Source organism: Dromiciops gliroides, chromosome 5 (genome assembly GCF_019393635.1).
Source record: "Dromiciops gliroides isolate mDroGli1 chromosome 5, mDroGli1.pri, whole genome shotgun sequence".
Lineage (NCBI taxonomy): Eukaryota > Metazoa > Chordata > Mammalia > Microbiotheria > Microbiotheriidae > Dromiciops > Dromiciops gliroides.
Genome location: NC_057865.1, coordinates 45,931,799 through 45,955,597, shown reverse-complemented (window position 1 = coordinate 45,955,597; position 23,799 = coordinate 45,931,799). Strand labels below are relative to the sequence as shown.

General features: G+C 39.2%; 2 protein-coding genes across 2 annotated transcripts in view; both read right to left on the bottom strand.

Moving 5' to 3' along the window:
• Positions 1–7,893: 7,893 nt before the first annotated feature.
• Positions 7,894–8,591, bottom strand: LOC122729342 (spliceosome-associated protein CWC15 homolog). Its single transcript, XM_043968182.1, has one exon. It carries the CDS (start codon positions 8,572–8,574, stop codon positions 7,894–7,896), a length of 681 nt encoding a protein of 226 aa, XP_043824117.1. The 5' UTR covers positions 8,575–8,591.
• Positions 8,592–10,815: 2,224 nt separating this feature from the next.
• Positions 10,816–23,799, bottom strand: part of LOC122728697 (pre-mRNA-splicing factor CWC22 homolog) — a 138,288-nt gene continuing 125,304 nt past the window's right edge. Inside the window, 3 exon segments of the mRNA XM_043967498.1 lie at positions 10,816–11,082; positions 11,084–11,593; positions 11,595–12,042. Of these exon segments, the coding sequence (XP_043823433.1) occupies positions 10,816–11,082; positions 11,084–11,593; positions 11,595–12,042 (1,225 nt within the window).

Genomic DNA, 23,799 nt, shown 5'->3' with positions numbered 1-23,799 from the left:
TCTGCCCATGAAGCGAAGGTCTTTGAGGACAAGACCAGGAGTCTTTTCTTTGGCGTCAGGAAGTGACGAAGGCTAGTGGGAGGAGGAAGGAAGAGACTGGCACTCGGTCTCAGGCTCTTTCCTCTGGACTCTGGTGGAGAGTGGAGCTAGAAATGTGCTCTCCCTTTAATAGATAGGAATCTAGGCCTTTCTCTCTCTTTACCAAATTCTTATTTTCCTTAATAAATGCTTAAAAGTCTAACTCGTGCTAAAGCTTATAATTTATTGGCGACCACTCATTAAATGTTTTAGACAGTTTAGCTAGAATTTTAGCCCTTAACAGCTGTCACTGTGTGAAATGTTCTCCTAGTACTGCTCACTTCATTCAGTGTCAGTTCACTTAAGTCTTTGCAGGTTTTTCTGAAATCTGCCTGCTCATCTTTTCTTATAGCACAATAGTATTCTATTAATTCATATATCAAAACTTGTTCAGCCACTCCCCATTTGATGGGCACTCCTTTGATTTCCAAATCTTTGCTACTACAGAGAGCTCCTATAAATAATTTTCTACATGTGGGTCCCCTTTTCATCTTCATGATCTCTTTGGGATACAGACCTAGCAGTGGTGTTACTGGGTCAAAGGGTATGCTCAGCCCCATAGGCCTTTGGACATAGTTCCAAATTGCTCTCCAGAATGGTTGGATCTTTTCACAACTGAACCAACAATGCATTAGTGTTCCAATTTTTCCTCAGCTTCTCTAACATTTATTATTGTTCTTTTTTGTCATATTAGCCAATCTGATATGGGTGTTAGGTGCTACCTCAGAGTTGTTTTAATTTGCATTTCTCTAATCAGTCTTTTTTTATTTAATAAAGTATTTTATTTTTTCCTGTTACATGTAAAAATAGTTCTCAACTTTTGTTTATACAAGCTTTCCAATTTCAGATTTTTCTCCCTCCCCTCCCTCCCCCCTCCCCTAGACAGCAGGTAATCTGATATAGGGGAATGGCTGGACAAATTGTGGTATATGAATGTAATGGAATACTATTGTGCTGTAAGAAACGATGAACAGGAGGAGTTCAGAGAAACCTGGAGGGTCTTGCATGGGCTGATGATGAGTGAGATGAGCAGAACCAGAAGAACATTGTACCACAGTATCTCTTATCAGTCTTACTCATATCTCTCTAAATTTGACAGCTCTGTGTAGGGAGACAAAATGTAGAACAAATCAAGCTTGTGAGCATTCTGATAAATGGAAGGAAGCTTCCTTTGTCCCCTTTCTCTCAAAGGTAAGCCAGAGTTACAAGCATACCAAATCAGGATTTCCCCTTTCATTTTGATGACCCTGACTTAAGACCCAAGAAGGTCAGGATCTTGATAAAGTAGCATTTTGTATAACAAATAAATTAGGAACAGCTGAACTCATGAAAATCCAGGTTCCTGCTCCCAAATACAGGTTTCATCATCATTTTTTCAAAGAGTTTTCTGATTCCCATGAGAGACAGTATGGGAAAGTGCAGAGGTTCTCTAATGGTGTTCCATGAGGTTGCAGAAATTCTGCAGAATTTTGGATGCAGTTGCAAATAAAAACAGTTAGATTAACACATTTCACTTAATCATTACACAGAGTTATCCCTTCCACATTGTGACTTTCCCCATTCATATCGTGATTTTGGATAAGTGTGTCAGCATAAGAAATTAAATGGGAATTTGGGGGGAGTTTTGCAGAAAAAGCAGACAATACAGAAAAAGTTTAGAAACTCAGAATTGCATAAAACATGTGTGTATCAATGTGTAATATCAACATGTTTTATCTTTTGATACCATAATAATTCAGACTTTTTCTCTGGTGCAAAGGAAGGAACACAATTTTTTATGCAATTTATTTTCCAGATCATGGGGGCACCTTGTTCCTAACCTCTGAACATTTTTATTGTACAGACTTCTGAGGCCTGACCCAATGGTCCACTGGTTTCAGGCAATATTCCATATAACCAAATTTCGAGGCAACAGAAATGGATTCCTGTGACTCCTTAGAGAATTGGCTTTGCATACAAAACTTTTCACCTTCCTTCTCTTCTCTGAAGTGTGTGTTACCCTTGGTGAAGATTAAAATGAAGGATTAGGTCTTGGAGGTGAGTCTTGCCAATGTACTACAAGGTGACTAACCAAGCTGCACTCTATACTGCAGGCATTTCTGAACCTAGATGGGCATTTCAGTCACAGTTGTGGTTGTTGAGTTGTGTCTGACACTTTTTAACCCCATTTCAGGTTTTCCTGGCAGAGATACTGGAGTGGTTTGCCATTTTCTTCTTCAACTCATTAAAAAATAGAGGAGGAACTGAGGCAAACAGGGTTAAGTGACTAGGCCAGGGTCCCATGGTTAGTAAGTGTCTGGGGCCAGATTTGAACCCAGGAAGGTTAATCTTCCAGGGATTCCATCCACTGCACCACTTAGCTGCCCTTCAATTACAACACTCTTAAAGTCTCTGTAGTTTCCTCTGGAAATAAGAGATATTCAGATCTTCCTTAAGATTTCAAGCCTCTCTAACTGAATCTAACATTTTTACCATGTTATGCTGCCACGATTCTCATTTCTCTTCCCCCATCTCCATGTCGACCCCCCCCCCATACACAATATGGACATCATCAAGATATTTATGTATTTTATCACTTGGTACTCACAATCACCTATGAGGTAGGCGATTTAACTATCCTCATTTTGTAAATGAGAAAATAGATTTAAAGGTTTTGACATCTTCAGTGGCTCATCCATTAGTGTTAGAATTCAAACCCAGGTTTGAGCATGAATTAAGAGTACGAATGGTCAAATTGGTATGCTGTAGTATAGCTGATGATCAATAGATCTTTGACTTCCATAAATCCTGCTCATGCAGAAGGTGGGAGGCACCAGGCCACTATCTCCTTATGCTTCTTTAAGAGAGAACAAATTTAGTGAGTGATCCAGGCACAAAAGGTAGTTGGATGGGTGGTTTGAGACACTGATATGACTCCATAGAGCTTTGTTCATTGGTGTCTAGGCCTGAGGGCTTACTGGATTGTTTGTTTGTTTTAAGCAGTAGGGGATTCTGGATTTAAACTTGATCGCACAGACTCATTACTGGATACCCTTCAAGAACATCCAGCACTTTATCCCAATGGGCTGAAACCCTCTTGATCCTGATGCTGGTGGATTTTAGAATTTTTCTTGCTCTGGCAGTCTTGATGTGTGTGTGTGTGTATACACACACACACACACACACATATATATATATATATATATTTCAAGTAAACTTATCAATCTATTACTGTTATCATCTTTATATTAAACAGCCATATTGGACCAAATTGCCTCACTTGAAACCAGTACTCTGGACTTCACCAACTGGTCTGCATTGGTCCTTGAGTAGTAATAATGGCAGGTTATAAGAGGACACATCTTGTTCAATGCCCTTCACTTATAATGTCTATCACCCAGATTGGTGTTGTACACCATTTAAAGGAAAACAATCTAGATTTTCATTGTGTGTGAATTGTCATTTATAAAATAAATAAAAATACCCCTTCTATATGCTTGGATGCCAAAGCAGAAGTCCTTTTGGCATGTACTTTTCTTTGTTCAGGTCGATTAATTTCTTCTATTTTATTGACAAGTGACTAACTTCAAAGCTGTCTTCTTCCAGTGCTTAGGAGTATTTATTAAGCCCCAACCCACCTTATTGCTTGAGCTCATTTGATTTTAATTTTTTTCTACTTTGTATGTTTTTTGTCACTTAACAAATATTTATTAAGTGCTTATCATGTAGTAGGTGTTGGGGACACCAGGATGAAGTCTTTGCCCTCAAGGAAATTCATTTGAAAGGCGGAAATATACATATATATTTTCGATGAAAAACAATCTCAGAGGGAAGGAACTAGCTAAAGAGTGGGGGTAGTGCAAAAGGGAGTGGACCAGGGGCAGTGGACCTAGCGGTGGTGCAGTAGATAGAGCACTGGCCCTGGATTCAGGAGGACCTGAGTTCAAATCCTGCCTCAGACACTTGACACTTGTTGAAGCTGAGCCTTGTAGATATCCAGCTGCTTTGCTAGATCTTCAGACCTTCGAACATCTTTTATAGGCCAGGTCTGGAGCTGGGATGGTGGCAGCAAAAGATGGGACACCTAAGCCAGACAACGACGCGGGGGGGGGGGGGGGGGGTGGGGGGGGTGGTGGGGGTGGTGGTGGAGCGCAGCAGCACCGGCTCTCTTTCTCTGTGGCAGCAACTGCAACGACTCCCCTGTGTTTTACTGAAACACTGTGAGGCCACAAGAATACTGGGGGGGGCGGGGAGAGAAAAGGTAACTCTCTTAGGGGGAAGAAAGTTGGTTTTATTTATATTAAGTTCTCACCTCCTTATCCTAATCTCCTTAAGTACAGGGGAGGGTTTAGCCTAATCATCTATAATCCCTTCAGATGTTATTAATTAGAGCTCAGGTTTTAGAGCTCAAGTATCTGTGGATCCTTTTTAGCCTCTTCCCTTACTAGGATCTAGTCTATGGACATACCCAGTACATTCTTCAGCCCTCTGCTGTTATGCCAGCACCAGTACTTTGCCACCTTCCCACAACTCCCCAAGCCAGAACAAGACCAAGACCCTGAATAGAGTTCTCTGCTTAAATGCCTTTGGGAAACGGGGGAGGTCCCTGAAGGGTGAAAATCAAGTCTGGTTAATCAAAGAATGAATATTGTAATGAGAAGCAGCTTTTTCTAAAGAGGCCCAGACCCTTCTGGCTCCAGCAATTTTATTTATTTATTTTTCACTTAAAGCTTTTATTGGCCATATTAATTTCCCCCACAAAAACTTTCAGAATACCTCGAAGTTCTTAGAATGTCAAAGAAGAAAATTAAGAATAAAAGGGGGCAGCTAGGTGGCGCAGTGGATAAAGCACTGGTCCTGGATTCAGGAGGAACTGAGTTCAAATATAGCCTCAGACACCTGACACTTACTGTGTGAACCCTGGGCAAGTCACTTAACCCTCATTGCCTCGCAAAAAATAAACAAACGAATGAATGAATGAATAAAAGGAATAAGTTTAAGGGGAAAAAACAGCAACTTGGCAAACGAGTCTCTGAGCCTTCTGCCCACCTTCAAGCCTCCTTTTTCTCCAGTAAGATTTTGTGCAGCTCGTCCATGTCCTCCGTGGTCTTGACCCGGATGAGCATCGTCACCGGGATGGTGGTGGTCTTCTCGCTGATGGGTGGGTTCAGGACAAAGACGATGGGAACATTGTCCTTGCCGGTTGGGGAGCAGGGCATGTTGGGTGGAACCAGGACATTGAGGAGTATGTTCCCTAAATTGGCGTCTGCTCAAACCGTCTTCTGATTGGCAGCAGGTTTCAAGTGCAGGGTTCCCACGACCTTCTCTTTAAACTCATCTTTTTTTTTTTTTTTGAAAAGAGTTTGCACTTGGAGTAAAAGGCATCCTCTTCCTTGACTTCATTCAGGATTGCTTTGGGTGGCTCCTCGCTCTCTTCCTCTTGGGCACCTTTGCCTTTGCCAGCAGCTGCATCCGGGTGGCCCTCCGGCATTTTGGGGGAGAACCCTTTGAAAGCCCCTCCACTTTCAGATTCCAAGGCCACATTGCTGAGCTTCGCCTTCTTGACAGCTCTGTTCTTTTTTTTTTCTTTTTGTTTATTTATTTATTTAAGTTTTCAAGATTTGTTTAGATAAGATTTCAAATTTCAAATTTTTCTTCCCCCCTCCCCTCCTTCCTCCCTCCCCTAGACAGCAGGTAATCTGATATAGTTCATATATATATATATATATATATATATATATATATATATATATATATATATATATATAATTAAACATATTTCTGCATTAGTCATGTTATACGAGAAGAATCAGAGCAAAAAGGAAAAACCTTAAAAAAAGAAAAACATCACCAAAACCAAAAGAAATAGTATGGTCCAATCGGCGTCCATATTCCACAGTTCCTTTATTTTATTTTATTTTATTTTATTTTATTTTATTTTATTTTATTTTATTTTATTTTATTTTATTTTATTTTATTTTATTTTATTTTATTTTATTTTATTTTATTTTATTTTATTTTATTTTATTTTATTTTTCTGGATTTGGAGAGCCTTTTCCATCATGAGTTCTTTGGGACTTTCTAGTACCATTGGATTGGTGAGAAGAATCTAGTCATCACAGTTGATCAACACACAATGTTGATGATAACTGTGCACAATGTTCTCCTGGTTCTGCTCATCTCACTCATCATCAGCCCATGCAAGTCCCTCTAGGTTACTCTGAACTCCTCCTGCACATCGTTTCTTATGATAGCTCTGATATTCAAGACCTCCTCGCTTGCCACTGAAAACGTGCCCACCTCTTCCACGGCATCCTCTTGATCCCACTTCCTATCTGTCAGCTCCTTCTCCCCATTTCCTTTGGCCATTTTCTCATACCTCCTGGGTGGCTCCCCATGCTCCCCGGGCCTGGCTGTGCAGCATCGCCCCCGGCTTCTTCGTCTCCACCTCTGCCTCCCTCAGCCTTCAGAGGCCGCGCCCCCCCCCCCAACCGGCAGGCGGGAGCCAGGTCGACTGTGGAGGGAGTGTGGGTCGGTGTTCACAGAGCGTGGGCGAGGACCAGGGGTGAAGCGAAGCACCTGACCTTGGCTTCGGCTTTTCTGCTCCAGTAATTTATACAAAAGAATCTATTCTTCACTCGTTCCTACTTAAGTAGAACAATGGTGGGAACATGTAAGAGTTCCACCTAGATGAGACGGTCTGGGTGGAAACTCTTTTTTTTAAAAAGGAATTTTATTTTATTTTTACAGCTTATTAATACAGTATTTATTCGTCTTCCCTCTCTCAATCCCTGAGCACATGGCTTTCCCCAGGGCTGCCTGGTGAGATGAAACGGGAGGTACACACAGGCTGAAAGAGACCTGGAAGGACCAGGTGGAAGAGGAACATTCAGAAACGTTGGGGAGCAGAAAGGGCTCCACCAGGTGTCGAAGAGGATGAGGAAGGCCACCATCAGGCAAAAGAGCCCCGTGGCCTCAGACAGGGCAAAGCCCAGGATGGTATAGTAGAAGATCTGCTGCTTTAGGGAGGGATTCCTGGCATAACCAATGGTGAGACTTCCAAACACAGTCCCAATCCCAGATCCAGAACCGGCCACCCGTACAGTGGCAGCCCCAGCCCCGATGAACTTGGCTGCTGTGTCAATGTCCTTTGAGACGGTTCTTGGCATTGCCAAGCTTTATGGTTCTGCAGAGAGCCAGTGCAATATGTGGAGGGGAAACTGAGTCAGGCTTAATCAGATGCATGGGATTGAGACTTCCATGGCATCAGGCATATAGAAGGGGGAATTGCAGCTATGCATAGAATGAGATGGCATAGCCTGGCCATCCAGGTGCTATGTGGGAGGCGAATTTAAACCAAGAGAATCCAACCTCAGATATTGCCAATGGCTATTCTCTCAGCCTTTCCCAAGGCAGTATAATACCTGGACTTCCTGCATGTCACCATCCTGTGACAGTTCAATGCCTGCTCTTATATGTATTCCCCTCATGAATGGATGGCATCTTGGCTGTTCTGATCTGATAACACAGAGTGAAGGCAATTAATGTCTCAAATGGCAAGTTCCCATAATCCAAGGCTCATATGGACTCAACAACTGAGGATGATGATGGCAGCAAAAAAATGTGAATTAGCTTTATGACTCAAGATATATTTTTTCAGAGATGTCATTATCAAATTAAGTATTATTCACCAAAAAATGCTTTAGAATTTTAAATGCAGGAAATCTATAAACCGTATAAGCATGGGAAGAAAATCCTGACCAAACTAAGGCTAGAATGACCCTCAAACTTTGAATGAGGCCCTTTTTAAATAATTAAGCACAGAAAATTGTACTATTAGATATATTTCTCCATGAACTTTTTGTGAAATTCTGATCGAAGGGTATCATTTACAAATCTTTGGTCCCTTTTCAGCTCCTGGACTCCTTTGGCACAGTTCTTAAAGACAACATCCTCATCCCACCTTCTCTTTACTTTGAAGTTGGCCTGAGGCTGAGAGGGACCAGTGAGCTTAAGGAGAGGGTTTCCACTGAGGATATTTTCCATCCGAATTCTCTCTTCTTCAGCCTTTTGTTCTTGTTCCTTCCTGGCTTGCTCTTCTGCTCTTTGTTTTCTCATTTTTTCAAGTTCTGCCAGTAGAGCTGCTGTGTCATCATCCTCACTTTCTTCCTCAACATCATCTTCATCTGTTAGGGGGTCATCGGCATCAAGGTTGGCTGCAGGAATCTGATCGAGCGGAGGCTTCTTAGACACAGAAGACGAAGTTGTGCGCTCTCTAGTTGGACGATTTCTGTTTTTTTCTCTTGCAGCAATTCTCTCTCTGTCTTCTAGTTCTTGCTTGAAATCACGGTTATGAAGTTCTTCAGGAGCATCCTGAGTAGTTTGTCTGTATTTAATCTTTGTGTGAGAAGGTAGGTCTCTGCTTGAATATTGCTTGGAAAGCTGACTCAAATCACCTTCCCCTTTTCCTCTTCCACCTCTTGCAGGTTCAAGTGTAGGCCTGACTGCTGTTGTCATCTTCAATATTCAGGAGAGTTAGGCTCCAACAGCCCTCTGATGTTTTGCCAGCACCAGTACCCTGCCACCCTTTCCACAACTCTCCAAGCCAGAACAAGACCAAGACCCCTAATGGAGTTCTCTGCTTAAATACCTTTGGGAAAAGGGGGAGGTCCCTGATGGGTGAAAAATCTGTCTGGTTAATCAAAGAATGAATATTATAATGAGAGGTAGCTTTTTCTAAAGAGGAGCTAGGGGAATGGAACGTTGTTCCTTAGCACTCCCAGATCCTTCTGGCTCCAGCAATTTATACAAAAGAATCTGTTCTTCACGCAGTCCTACTTAAGTAGAACAAAGGTGGGGTCATGTAAGAATTCCATCTAGATGAGATGGTCTGGATGGAAACTTGTACCCAAAGGTCTTTTCCTCCTTCGTAATGGACTGAAGGGGATTTTAAAAGGTGACTTGACTTTACACCTTCCCCTCCCCCCATTGACTTGACTTGACTTTACACCTTATACCCCCCCCCCTCCGTCCATTGACTTGACTTTACACCTTACCCTGTGATTGACTTTTCTGGGTGAGGAGGTTCCCTGGAACCATCTCCAAGCTTTGAGAAATAGTTGAGGGAGAGGACACCATAGCAAAAACTCCACCTGGATTTTTATCATTCTAGGAATTATTGTCCCTTTTCTGAAAACCAAACACTAGAAGAATTAATATGATACTGCTGGACTTTCCAAACAGCCATGTATAGGGATAGGCCCTTTTCTGACCACAATAGGAAACACACAGAATCTCCTATCACATAACATTTTATAATTTCACATATGGAAACATTTTTAACTACTCTTTTTTTTATAGTGAGGCAATTGGTGTTAAGTGACTTGCCCAGGGTCACACAGCTAGTAAGTGTTAAGTGTCTGAGGCCGGATTTGAACTCAGGTACTCCTGACTCCAGGGCTGGTGCTCTATCCACTGTGCCACCTAGCTGCCCCTAACTACTCTTAAGGCAATTATTTAGTTCTCTGCTGATATTTCATATTAGCTATTTCATTCTGTGAATTGTCCTCATGTTTCTCTTTGGAATTCCCATTTTCAGTATGTTACCTAAAAACAACTTTTTCAGGTATCAGTATGTTTACCGGCAACAAAGTTGTCTTTTTAAATATTTGTTTTGTTTTGTTTTAGAATCATTTAATGTAATGAACATAACAGCATGTGCTCAGGCATAAAAGTTTTTAAAAGATCTAGTTAGGGGATAAACAGTGCTTTGGGGAGAGCCAGAGTGATAAAGTACAAAAGCAGTTCCTTTGCACTAGAAATAGAGTTTCAGATTTTCTCCTAAAATCAGTAAATAACTTTGTAACTGCCCTTCAACTTCAGCCTTAGGGCACAAGAGGAATATGGACATGGACAAGGACACTGCATTCAGACAGGAGTGAGAGCTGTGTAGAAGGGACTTGACCACAGGCACTCGGAAGAGACAACACCCAACATAACTAAAGACAACACAAACAGGAGGGAGGGAAGGGGCAAGTTCTCTTCCTTACAGGGGTTTAGCCTAATCTTCCTACTTGGTTTTCTGGTGGTAATTTCTGTTATCTATATAAACTATCTCAGTTTCAAGTAAAGAAGTAGATGATTTATACAGTAATTTTAGTCAGTTGGCAGGCTGTCCTAAGTGATATCCAAGGGGATCATGCTTTGAGGGGAGAAAACAAAGCTAAAATAAGGAGTTAATTAAAAATTCACAACCTGAAAAAGCTTTAATTTAGTCTATAAGCCAAAATTATACTGTGAAAAGGTATAACCCATACAAAGTGAGCTCTTGAGTTCTGCCTCTTTGTTCCATAAGTGAACCAGCTAGACATTAATACTGCTCTTCTACAAGATTAAGGTTCGTAACGAAAAACCCAATGGGAAAAGTGAAACATCTGCAGAGTGCACATTAAGAGGAGGTACTTCATGGGGGACAGGCAGCTCGGTGCCACAGTGGATAACGAACAAAGAATACTCGAGCTTTATGTTCTCTTAAGTGAAAACGTTCTCTTCATATAAGTTTATTCAAGGGGCAAAAAGTGTGTGTGTGTGTGTGTGTGTGTGTGTTTTGGTGGGGCGGGGCTCGGGGGCGAGGAGAACTGATTATAAAACACCTTTCACTGAAAACGTTCTTCAAACTATTTAATACAAACCCGTAATTTTTACAAAGGTTCTTTTTTGAAATCACGTTCGGCAATAAATGTAAAACAAACAATCAATTTAGACTGAATGTAAGGCATTTCGGAATTCTTTGCGCCTTGCTGGAGAGTTTTCTCTTCCTTGGTCTTGCTTCCTCCTTGATTCTCTGGACTGCTCAGAATGTCTGCTGTGTTTTTCAGATTGCTTTCCTGCCCCATTCCAATGTCGGTCTTCCCCATCTCTGGGGTGCGGGTACTTTGTCTTCCTTTCTCTTGACTTTGAGCTCTCTTTCCTCCTATGATTCTCACTGTCTTCGTTTCGGTGTTTTCCTCTGTCCTGATCAGAAAAAAGAATTTCTTCTTTCTGCTGTCCTCTTCTTGGTATCACCAGGTCTGTCCTTTAAAAGCCAGTAACTGTTTCTTTCTGCAGTAGTCTCTCTGTCAGGAGCATGTTTTGATGCGTTCCCTCTCCAATTCGAATCTCTTAAATTTCGGTCCGCATTCTTTTTTTTTTCCCCCTTTTCTTCGCTCTGCTTCAATGCCTGTTTCTTGCTGTCTTTTCTTTCCATTTTATTTTCCATGTGTTGTTTTCCCCTGGTTTTCTTTTTCTTAATTGTCGTATCTGTTTTTTTATTTTTCCTTTTCCTTTGTCCCTTTTTCCTTTGATCTTTGCCTGAATCTGAGCTATGGCCACTTGTGGATGAGGAGTCGCTGCCACTCGACGAGTCTGAGCTGCTATCACTACTATTGGAATCCGAGTCTGAGGACTCAGAGTCGGAGGAGGAAGAGGAGGAAGAGGAGGAATCTGATGACTCCACATCCTGCTTCTTTGCTAGGATGACCTTGGGGGCATTCTTCAGACTGTTCTCTTAATTCATCCATCACACCTCCAAGACCTATGGAAGTGAAGAAGTTGATGGCAAACCGAGTGTGTCTTGGGTTACCTGGGGGTAGTAATCCTTCAAAGAATGGCTGCAATGTTTCATCCTTCAGCCTTGCATTAAGTTGAGGTAGTCCCATATATTCACAAAATTCTTGAAAAAATATTTTGACAAAAATTCTACTGGAAGACATAGTATTTTCTTCACTCAGTGTTATGCATTCAAGAAGACTCCATGGAAGTGAATCTGTATAGAAGAGATGAGCGAACATCTTGGCCATATTTCGCAATTGGCTGATTTCCAAGCGATGTATCGTATCATACTGTTCCTTGAAAATACCCTCAAAGGATTCCATGTATTACTTTTTGAGCATGGAGAAATGCCCTTCCAACAAGCCAAAAAAAAAAAAAACCCAGAATGTGATAATCCTTAATAATAGAAGGACAAAAAAGTCCTTATTTATGCTTATTGTTAACTGTTCTTACGATAATAACCTGATCCTAAGTTATGGTTAGTGAAGTTTTGCTTTTCGAGGTAAAACCTTGTGTGACTGTAATCTGATATTATTCTGAGTTTGATTTCGGGTATGATTGTCTGAATTGTCATGAAGTCAACAATTCCTCATTCAAGGGAATTGCCAACTGCTTTCCAAAGAGAATGTAGACTGAGAACTGATATGGATGGATATCTGTCCCTGGGAAAAGTTGAGAGGACAACCTTGCAATAGCAGAAGGTACGATGCTCTTGCCTCAGTTTTTCCATTGTGCTATTTCCTTTTTCACCAGTAAATTTTCCCACTTGATTAATTCTGGACCTGGCTTTGATACCCTATGAATAAATATGGATCACTGTAGCATTATTGGCTGTTAGATATGAGTTTCACCTGGAATCAAACAGAGCTAAGGGAGTTTTTTCCCTGTTGCGGTTTATGTCAGGTCAGTTTGTGCCTTTAAAGGGACAGTCTTAATATTGTTATAACTATGTCTCTCTTTTTCCATTTCATAGTAAATTTCTATAATCAGGGCAGGTGAACTGTAAAAGTTTTATTGTTGCTATACTAAATCTATTAATAGATTCATACTAATACATCTTTGGGTCACTATAATATGATGCAAGCATAAAATCTTTTTTTCATCCTGAATTTGTAGTCAATTCCATATTATTTGGTAGGCTTACCATCCACTTAGTATTGATATAGTAATGGGTAAGATTAGGTCCTTGAAGTAACCCATTCCTTCAAGATTATAGGAGGATAATATCCCCATGAGAGGGGAATAAGATATTTTCTAATTAAATGTAGTAGTGTATTTTGCAAAAACCGCAAGATGAGACTGATCTCTAATGTCACAAAAATTTCTAAGTCTGACAAAGAAAAGAAACAGCAAAGTCTCTAAGCTGTAGAAAATACACTTATTGAGAGAGAATACGTCTCACAGTAGAGTCGGTCAGTCATGGGTGGGACTTGAAAGACCATGAGTTGTACTGGTCTCAGACTTTTATACCCCTATGAGGCTTAAATGTTCATATACCTTATTATTTTAAGTCATAACTCCTCCCATTGCATTTACATAACAAAGTCAAATGGTACAGTTCATGAATTCAATAGATGTTCCTGGGACTCTTATAGATGTTCCTATAGCTGTTAATGGACAGGGAGAAAGAACATTGACTCTATGTACAAAGGTCATGTCCTTTCAGCTGATTGATTGACCATCTAGGACATCAGTTTAAGGAGCAAGCGTCCATGTACATGACAAGGTGTCCTGGTCAGTCATGATCTCTAATGCTGATTGGTTTCTTCAGCTTAGAAGATACTACCTTTAGGGCCACAATGAACACAGTAAAAGGGACTTAGTTATCCAGACCAAGAGCAAGTTCAAAATTCATTAATACCTAAGGACACATTACTGCATTGACTTAAGCCACTAAGGAATATATTAGAGTAATAAAGAATAATTACATAATATCTATGCTCTGTGCTATATTATTATTATTATTATTATTATTATTTGGTGAGGCAATTGGGGTTAAGTGACTTGCCCAGGGTCACACAGCTAGTAAGTGTTAAGTGTCTGAGGCCACATTTGAACTCAGGTCCTCCTGACTCCAGGGCCGGTGCTCTATCCACTGTGCCACCTAGCTGCCCCTATTTTTTTTAATTAATAAAGTATTTTATTTTTTTCAGTTACATGTAAAGATAGTTCTCAACTTTTGTTTATACAAGCTTTCAATTTCAGATTTTTCTCCCTCCCTTCCCTCCCTCCCCCCTCCCCTAGACAGCAGGTAATCTGATATGGGTTATATAAATATGCATATATATATATATATATATATATACATACATATATACACACACACACACACATAATAACATTAATCCTATTTCTTCATTAGTCATAAGAGAAAAAATCAGAGCAATGAGGAAAAACCTCAAAATAGAAAAAAACAGCAGCATCAAAAACAAAAGAAATAGTATGGTTCATTCAGCATCTATACTACCGCAGTTCTTTTTTTTTTTTCTTGGATTTGGAGATCCTCTTCTATCACGAGTTCCCTGGAACTCTTCTGTACCATTGCATTGGTGAGAAGAATATAGTCCATCACAGTAGATCAACACTCAATGTTGATGATACTGTGTAGAATGTTCTTCTGGTTCTACTCATCTCACTCATCATCAGCTCACGCAAGACCGTCCAGGTTTCTCTGAACTCCTCCTGCTCATCATTTCTTACATGTGCTATAGTATTATTAACTTAAGAAATTAAAGAACACTTAAACCAGAGTAAATAACCATCTGTAGTCTATTATACTGATTACTATCACAATTAAATCACTAGTGTGTACGTATGTATATATATTATACACTTGTATATATCCATGTATATTATCACACACATATGAAATTAGCTCCAAAATGTTTCTAATGGAATATATGGACTTTGAATATGTCTTAGTAACAAGTTCTTAAAGTTGGATTAAGGATTTTGCATATAAAATTGCATTAATAATTGTAAAAATATTCTTTTTCTGTTTTGATAATTTTAAGAGACAGAAGGACTTATTTTCCAAGTAAAACCTTCATGGATTCCTTTTAAAGATTCTTCCTTCAGTATGTGGATGTTAGTGTCCAAAACAGGTACAGGGTTTAGATAAGGATAGAAACAACAAATAATGGCATGTAGAAGCTGAAATTTTTTGAAGTTTCAGGTGAGTTATACACTCCTAATTTGTTGTTCTTCTTATACCTTTGTCGTTAATAGTATTAGAACTATAAAGCTCGAGCTGCTTTTGACTGAATGAACTGGTTATCAGAGAGCCAAGCTTGTATTAAGTATTGTTAGCGGCAGATTTTAGCAGAATTATATAGGAATCTCTGAAAGTGGCTTGGAACTAGAACTTCTAGAAGGAGGATCCTTCTGCTCTGACATGAAGCTGAGAGCTATTCTAGAATGTAAATTATGTTTTCGGGAATCAAATAATCACACGGGATCCCACATTCTGGGACTCAAGATGAAAGGTACTGATTTGTGTGTGTGATGGGGGGGCAGTTGGGGTTAAGTGACTTGTGCAGGGTCACACAGCTAGTAAGTGTCAAATGTCTGAGATCGGATTTGAACTCAGGTCCTCGTGATTCCAGGGCCTGTACTCTATCCACTGCACCACCTAGCTGCCCCCTAAAGGTACTGATTCAAAGGGCCATTGGGAGTGCATTACCAGGTTACAATGTTATTTAATATTGATGATCATTATTACTTTAGCTTTTTGTTTCATGGTGTTTATTTGATGAGCTTTCTTTGTTACCTTTGTGACTTGTAAACCTCCTTTCTCAAACTAGTTCATGATGACCCTTCTAAGTAGTTTGACTTAGTTTGCCTATAGAGTCTATTTAACCAAGTCTATCTTCTTGAAGGATGTATGAGATTGTGACTGCTTGTAGTCTTTGTGACTCTCACCTCATCCCTTTGATGCCCCATAAAGTAGATCATCACTCTGTCCAGAAATCCCTAATGAAGAGTTTAAATAATTCGTCCTAGGGGTTGAGAACTACAAGATCAAGTAAAGGAATGTAACATTTAAAAAAGCTTTAGTGACTTCATTTTGCCTTAATCTACTATTTTGTGAAGTTAAGTCTCAAGTCATCTGAGTGTGGAGAAGTCACAAGACTACTACTCCCCTACCTTCCTACCCCTTGACTCAAGGAATAGAACAAAATTATATTTCTCCACTTCATTTAGTGTCTTCTGCTCCTCTCCCTAAATGAGGAACAAAGTGGTACAATCCATACATGTTTTTCACTCCCTCCAAACCCTTTTAACAGTATGACGACCAGGATTCAATATTCTTGGCTACTGAGAGCCTTGGACTTGGTTTATTTTCCACGTTCATGTATTGATAAACAATAGTTAACTAGATGTCAGTACTGTTTCTCTCCCCATCACCCCCACCGCCCCCCCAGTAATATAGGACAAGCTTAATCATTCATGGGTTGTTTTTAATTTTGTCCAAGGACTTTCTTAATGGGATTGAATTCAGTGAATATATTTTTGCTAGACTTTAAATTTATGGCACATTTGATATTTTGTGTTTCTTTTTTTTTTTTTTAACTTTTTTTTTTTTGGTGGGGCAATTGGGGTTAAGTGACTTGCCCAGGGTCACACAGCTAGTAAGTGTTAAGTGACTGAGGCTGGATTTGAACTCAGGTCCTCCTGACTCCAGGGCTGGTGTTCTATCCACTACACCACCTAGCTGCCCCCTGATATTTTGTGTTTCTTGAATCCTAAGGTTAGTGCCAGTTAGAAAATACTTTTCAAAGGGCTTTCCCAGAAGGAGCTTGGACTATTAATGGTTTAGAGTCCTCCACATGTGCCTTATTCAGAAGAAAGTAATTCAATCCCATATTGATTCTTCTCTGCACCATGCAATCAGATTCTTGGATCCGATCTATTAAGTCCTCATATATAAGATTATGTTCTTGATATAGTTTAGCTATCTAAATGGATCAATGCCATCAAAACTCTAGTCCCACTTGGGTCATTCTATTGAAGGAAATGGTAGATCAGGTCTAGGGAGAGATGGAGAAGAATCGAATATAGTATATTCTCAAATTTTTTTGTTTGTTCTGCAGTACGTATTCATCAGGTAAAATTTCCTTAAAGTTTTTTCCAACGTGACATCCCTTTGTGTCTATTTTCTTTCCTTCTCTAAACCAAGTATACCTGATCCTTCCTTGGAGATAGACTGTTTGATGACATTTCCAAAATACATATGCAGACACTTCTATCTCTTTTGTCCATTTAGAGTTTTTGAGGTCCATAGCAAGTAAGCATTAGTTTGGAAATTGGATCTAGATCCAGGTAAAATGACACTTCCTATCAAAACACCCCCCGGGGGGGACAGCTAGGTGGCACAGTGGATAGAGCACCGGCCTTGGAGTCAGGAGGACCTGAGTTCAAATTCGGCCTCAGACACTTAACACTTACTAGCTGTGTGACCCTGGGCAAGTCACTTAAACCCAATTGCCTCACACAAAAAAGAAAGTTCCAATGTTATTTGGGACAGCTAGGTAGTGCAGTGGAAGAGCACTGGCCCTGGATTCACAAGGACCTGAGTTCAAATCTAGCCTCAGACTCTTGGCACTTACTAGCTGTGTGACCCTGGGCAAGTCACTTAACCCCCATTGCCTCAACAACAACAACAACAAACAACAACAAAAAAAACAACCCCAGGTCTCTGACTTCAATGGTTAGTTCCCCTTTCTAGAGCATGAGTTCTGTCCTCGGGGTGACAGGGAGAGAGTAGAAACAAGCAACATACGCCTAATCAACTTTACATGATATTGTAATATTTGGAGGTAACTGTTATGTATCCCTTGAATCTTTTGTTGTTCAGGCTAATCATCACCAGTTGCTTCAACTTACCCTCATATTACTTTTACTCTGGGCCCTTTCCATCTCCTCTCTATACATTCAGGCATATCAATGCCCTTCCTAAAATGAAATATGTAGAACTGAGCCCAATACTTTAGACCTAGTCTAACCAAAAAATGGACAGCAAGGCCAGGCATCATGTCCTTAGCACTGGACACTAGCTATGAAACTAAGTGACACAGTAGAGCAAGCACTAAACTTGACATCAGGAAAGCCTGAATTCAGATCCTGCCTCAGATACTTCTAGTCATTTAACTTTGGACTCCTTATCTCTTGGCGTCCAATTCTTCACCTATAAAATGGGGATAATAATAGTTCCTACCTCACAGTGTTGTTGTGGGCATTAAATGCTATATATGTAAAATGCTTTGCAACCCTCAAGTGCTATATAAATCTTACACTGAATTAAGAAACATCGGAATAATAGCTAAGATGGTAATAGTTCTCTTGGCTCCCAGCTGATTGACTCATTAAAGCTGTCATATTAAAACCCCAAATTTGTTACTATATAATCACATAATCTTTCATTATACTTTCCTCTTTACTCCCCACTCCTTTATAATGAAAATAAGGTTAAGCTATGCCAACTGTAGGCACTGTGACCAAGCCCAGCAGTCTATGCAAGGTTCCATTCCCATGGCTCCCCATTTCTATTAATTTTTTGTGATGTAAAACACAGCTCTATTTGGATCTGGGTCTTCATGCTTTTACCTATTAACACAAATTAGAAAAGACAATATCTATCTTTGTATCAGTTTACCTTTAGGATAAAGTTAACTTTCCAAATGCCTCATCACTTTTTAAACAAAGTAATAAATAGAGGGCTAGTATTCAATAAAAAATTGTTTGCTACTAAGACCAAATAAAATGAAGCCCGCTTTTTCAGGGTTAAGGCAAATGGAAGCCAGCTGCTTTGCTGAGGCTACTGAAAAATTTCCTTCAGGTTCTATTTGGCAATCTTTCTACTTAGAACCTTCTCATAGCTATATCTGAGTTCTGAACTAAAGCTTCTCCAGCACTGACTTCAAGTTCAATGCTTTGGTTCTTACCAAGACATCAGGCACCAGCCACATTCTGAACAACTCTCATTATTAGTATAGTGGAAGAGCACAGGATTAGATAGTATCTCACTCCCTACATTAACACCAGATCACAGCTACACTTTTCCACACAAACCCCTTCCCCACCACAGGGGAAAAATGTCAAGCAATGTTGGACGTGGCTTCATCTGCTAGTCATCCTACATCATTCAAAAACATAAGAGGAAACTGGTGTAGAGTCTTAGAATTTTTCCTGTTAAAATCTCCTCACACAAAAACTGTTTCCCTGCTCTGTTATTTTTCTCCCCTTGCATTTTCCTACATTATACATTTTTTTAAAATCAGTGAAAAACACTATACACATTAAATTAAAATTTTCAGCAAATTTTTGGTAATATTTCAAAAACTTTGAATCAACAAAACAATAGACATGCACATTTGGTCAAAGCATTTTACATCAAATTAGGCTATTGTGTATTAAAAAAAAAAGATGTTGGAGCACCTGGAAGAGGATAAAATGTTTATCAAGAAGGAACACTCAAAAGAAGGACCACTCCCTGTAGCAGCTCTCATATAATAAACAGACTTAACAGTTCTGAGGTTTTATTTAAAACTTCAGAAATGCCATTTCATAAATTAAAACACACTCACACAAGGAAATAACAACATATAAATGAAATTCACTTATTCATTGTGACTGAAATTTTGTGGTCTTTGTGTACAATGTGATAACTGAAGATTTTTCCCTTTATTTTTATTAAAACAATATGATTTTTTAAAAAAGATCATTCTTGTCTTTTTCAATGAAGTTCTATTTAAAGTGATCCTGGGAGAAGTCACTATCCTGTTATTATCCTCTTCTATTTAATGTTCCTGCAGACTCTTTTACCTGTGGGTAAAATAACTGCTTTTTTAAAAAGTTGAATGAAAGCATTAAGATATAAGTCCATCTTCTATAGGTTCAGAGAGAGCTTCTTTGGCATAGTTCCACAAGCAAACAGGATAACAGATGACCTGCTCCAATATGGCTCTGATGATTTTCTGCTAAGTCTCTATGATCAGAAGGCTTCTTACTCCACATAGCTTTGAAATGGAGTTTTGAATGTGGTGACAGCTATAAAAAATGTTCTTAAATTTTATGGATCAGTGTTACATCCAGCAATTGCAAGCAACACTTTTGTTTATGCAAAAATAGAGCTGGTTGAATTTCTAAGGATGTTTCAAGTTTTGGATTTGTTAATACAAGGATTTCTTATCTGCTAGGCAACGTAAATGAATTTTTGTTGCTTATTCTAAAGTAGTATTAACTCATATCTAGAAAGGGGGCATACAGTGTCTCTCTGCTATTACACTTACCAAATCTGGTAGGGTCCATTTTATTGTACAGTTAACAAGTTGCATTGAAACTGCATCAGTGTGGTGTTACTCTAAAAATATTCTTTCCATAGACTTCACAAAGTTTAGTAAGTCTGTTAACACAGTCAGCTTCAGCCTTCTCTATGACATTTTTTTTTTTTTTTTTAGTGAGGCAATTGGGGTTAAGTGACTTGCCCAGGGTCCTACAGCTAGTAAGTGTTAAGTGTCTGAGGCCGGATTTGAACTCAGGTACTCCTGACTCCAGGGCCGGTGCTCTATCCACTGTGCCACCTAGCTGCCCCTCTCTATGACATTCTTATGCTCAGTGTTTCTTGCCAGGAGGGAGACTTGCCATAGTTTGCACAGAGAGCATTCATTCACTCCACTCTCTACTCTAGGTTATCTACTATTAATTGCCTTGCTACTCTGTTCTCCTCCTGTCTTGAAGAATGCTTGCTTCTCCTAGACCCCTATCTGGAAAGCCTCAGATATGCTTCATTTCACTCTCTGCTCTTCAGCTATCTCTTCCTTTCCAACTGTTTACATCTTCCTTCCCCACCCCACTACATGCCCCAGTTCTAGAACCATGAACAAACCAAATCTACTGTTTCCAGATGGAGTGTTCATCTACTCCCTCATAGACCTGTTCTCATCATCCCAGAAACTTTCTTTCTCCATGGCCAAAACTCCCCTTTGTGTATTTTCCCACCCCTTTGGAATATAAGTTCTCTGAAAACAGGAATTGACTGTGCTTTTGTATTTGTGCTTAGAAGTGTGCTTGGGACATAGTAAACACTTATTAAATATAATTTTCAAAGTCATTTAATATGCCCTACAGATTCAACCTCAAAGCCTTCTATCTTTTCTTAACATACAGTAAGAATGTTAGACTTACTGTGCACAAATGACATTCTTTTAAGGTCACACAGCTAGTAAGTGTCAAGTGTCTGGGGCTGGATTTGAACTCGGCTCCTCCTGAATCCAGGGCCTGTGCTTTATCCACTGTACTACCTACTGCCCCCCAAATGACATTTTTATATTATTAGAGAGAGGTCAGGAGCAGTTACATGGGGCAGTGAATAGCATGCTGTGCCTGGAGTCAGGAAAATTCATCTTCTTGAGTTCAAATCTGGCGTCTAACACTTACTAGCTGTGTGACTCTGAGCAAGTCACTTCATACTATTTGCCTCAGTTTCCTCATCTGTAAAATTAGCTGTATAAGGAAATAGTAAGTCACTTCAGGATCTTTGCCAAAGAAACCCCAAATGGGGTCATAAAGATTCAGACATGACTGAACAAAGAGTTTATAAATCCATATAAGTCATTAGTATTCCTATATAGTAAGAGATACTACATTTAAAATTACTTTAGATGGTATAAAATACCTACGCCTGCCAAGACAAACCAAAGAACTATACAGACAAAATTATAAAAAAATTTATATAAATAAAATCAGATTTACATAATTGGAGAAATATTACATTGGCCCTGCCTATCATGACCAATGAACAAATCACAATTTTACCTAAGCTAATCTATCTATTCAATGCCATCCCAATTAAATTACTAAAAAGATTATTTTACTGAATTAGAAAAAAATGAAATTCATTTGGAAGAAAAAAAACCAAGATCAAAAGAACTAATGAAAAGATGCAAAGGAAGGAGATTTAGCAGTACCTGGTCTTAAACTATAATATAAGGTAGTAATTATCAAAATTATCTCATACTGGCTAAGAAAGAGAAACACAGATCAATGGAACAGAGTAGACATACAATTTACAGAAGCAAATATAGCAACCTGGTATTTGACAAATATAAAGACTTAAGATTTTGGGATAAGAATTCATTACTTGATTAAAATTGTGGGGAAAACTGGAAAGCAGTATAACAGAAATTGGGCACAGACTGATATACCATTTACAAGATAAGGTCAAAATGGATGCATGATCTATATGTAAACAGAGTTTGCAAAAACATTTGAAAAACGTGGAACATCTTATCAGACTTAAGGATAGCAAAACAAATTTTTTTGGGGGATGAGGCAATTGGGGTTAAGTGACTTGCCCAGGGTCACTCAACCAGTGTCAAGTGTCTGAGGCCAGATTTGAACTTAGATCCTCCTGACTCCAGGGTCGGTGCTCTCTACTATGCCACCTAGCTTCCCCTGATAGTAAAACAATTTATGAATAAATGAGAGAGAAAGAAAAGAGTGAGGATCCTGCCCTTGCCCATAGTTGGTGAGATCTTGTTCCAACTTTGATGTGCAATGAAATTATCATGACCAGAGTACTTGTTTTAAGTCTTTTGTGCCCGTTCGAGGGTGGTCCATTTTAATGATCAGTCATCTTAACTCACTTATTTTAAGCAGCTGTTATTTCTGATTTGTTCCATTATCTCTTGCCATCCTTGGTATCACAATAGTGTGTCATTTGTTTCACCATTCTCTGTGTCAACTTGATCTTTGTGAGGATTTCAAGTAGTGCTGGCAGTGACCTTATACTAGGCTATATTTCTGAGATTTCATAGGAACAGTTTCATTATGTTCTCTCGGGTTCTATGCTATGATCAAGGGTACCACTATTCTTCTGGGTACTCAGGTTTTGCACTCTGTAGCTTCATTAACACTTCATTCTCATTAACACCACATATTTAATCATTGGTCAGATATTTCTTCAGGGAGGGCCAAAAGTCATGATCTTTTAATAACTTTTTGAAAATTATTTTTCTTTACTTTTGCCATTTACAAGATTTAATCTTATACACATAATGTAAATTCATTTCCTAATGTGTATTATATATATGATCCTCTGGTATTATAAATTAAAAAACAAAAAATGAAGGCGTTATTAAATATTGAAAGCTCAATCTCATATGTTCCCCTCTCTTTGCTCATGTAGATACCATCTTGGACAGGTTCTCATTACCTCTTGCCTAGACAGTTACCAAAGTCATTCTCCCAAAATTTTTATTCATGTTATCTCCCCCATTAGAATATAAATCCTTTGAGGGCATGGATAGTAGTGGTTTTGCCTTTCTGTGCATCTCTGGTAATCAAGGCAGCAAATACATAAATGCTTAATGATTGAATTGGCATTATTTTCATGGGATTATTTTCATGGAAGTTTCAGACAAATAAGGCCTTCATGTCTCATCCCCTGACTGGCATTCCCTTTCTTTTCTATCTTTCCTCAACCTCCAATCCCCACCATTGGATAATGGACTAGTATTTTAGAGGAACACTTATTTAACTAAAAATCTGTTTCAGGGAAGGAAATGGAATTTTAGTAGATCTTATAATAAAAAAAATATTTGTAGTTGATTTCTTTGTAAATTACTCCCAAGGACCTGTGCAAATTCTGAAAGTCTAAAAAAATTCATGATTTCTCACCTTTCACATTCTCCCTCAATTTTCAAAGCTTTCACAAGCATCTCACAGTTGCTTATTTGTTGATAGGCATGGAGAATAGTCGCTGGTGTCTTTAAAATAAATTGTTTCTAACCACCTGCTTCCCCTAAGGAACAACAATTGTCTGAACATCTGTACATTAGAACACAGAGGCTCGTAGCATACCTGTTGTTCAGCCATGATTATTTTAGTACCGACTAATGAAATACCTCCTGGGACCAAGGGCTGGTCATTAATCTGGGCTGTAGTCATATACTATAGTTGATATAAGGAAATGACACCTTATCAGGGTATCGTAGGATATAAGGTTGAAAATTTGTTCAAGGTTGAAGATAAAAGGGCATGTATCTCATGCTTCATCAAGGTACAGACTATAGATACTATTACTGTATTTCTAAAAGCCGTATGGAGTATTGCAGAAAAGGGAGTCTGTGCTGGCAGTTTGAAGTGACAGTT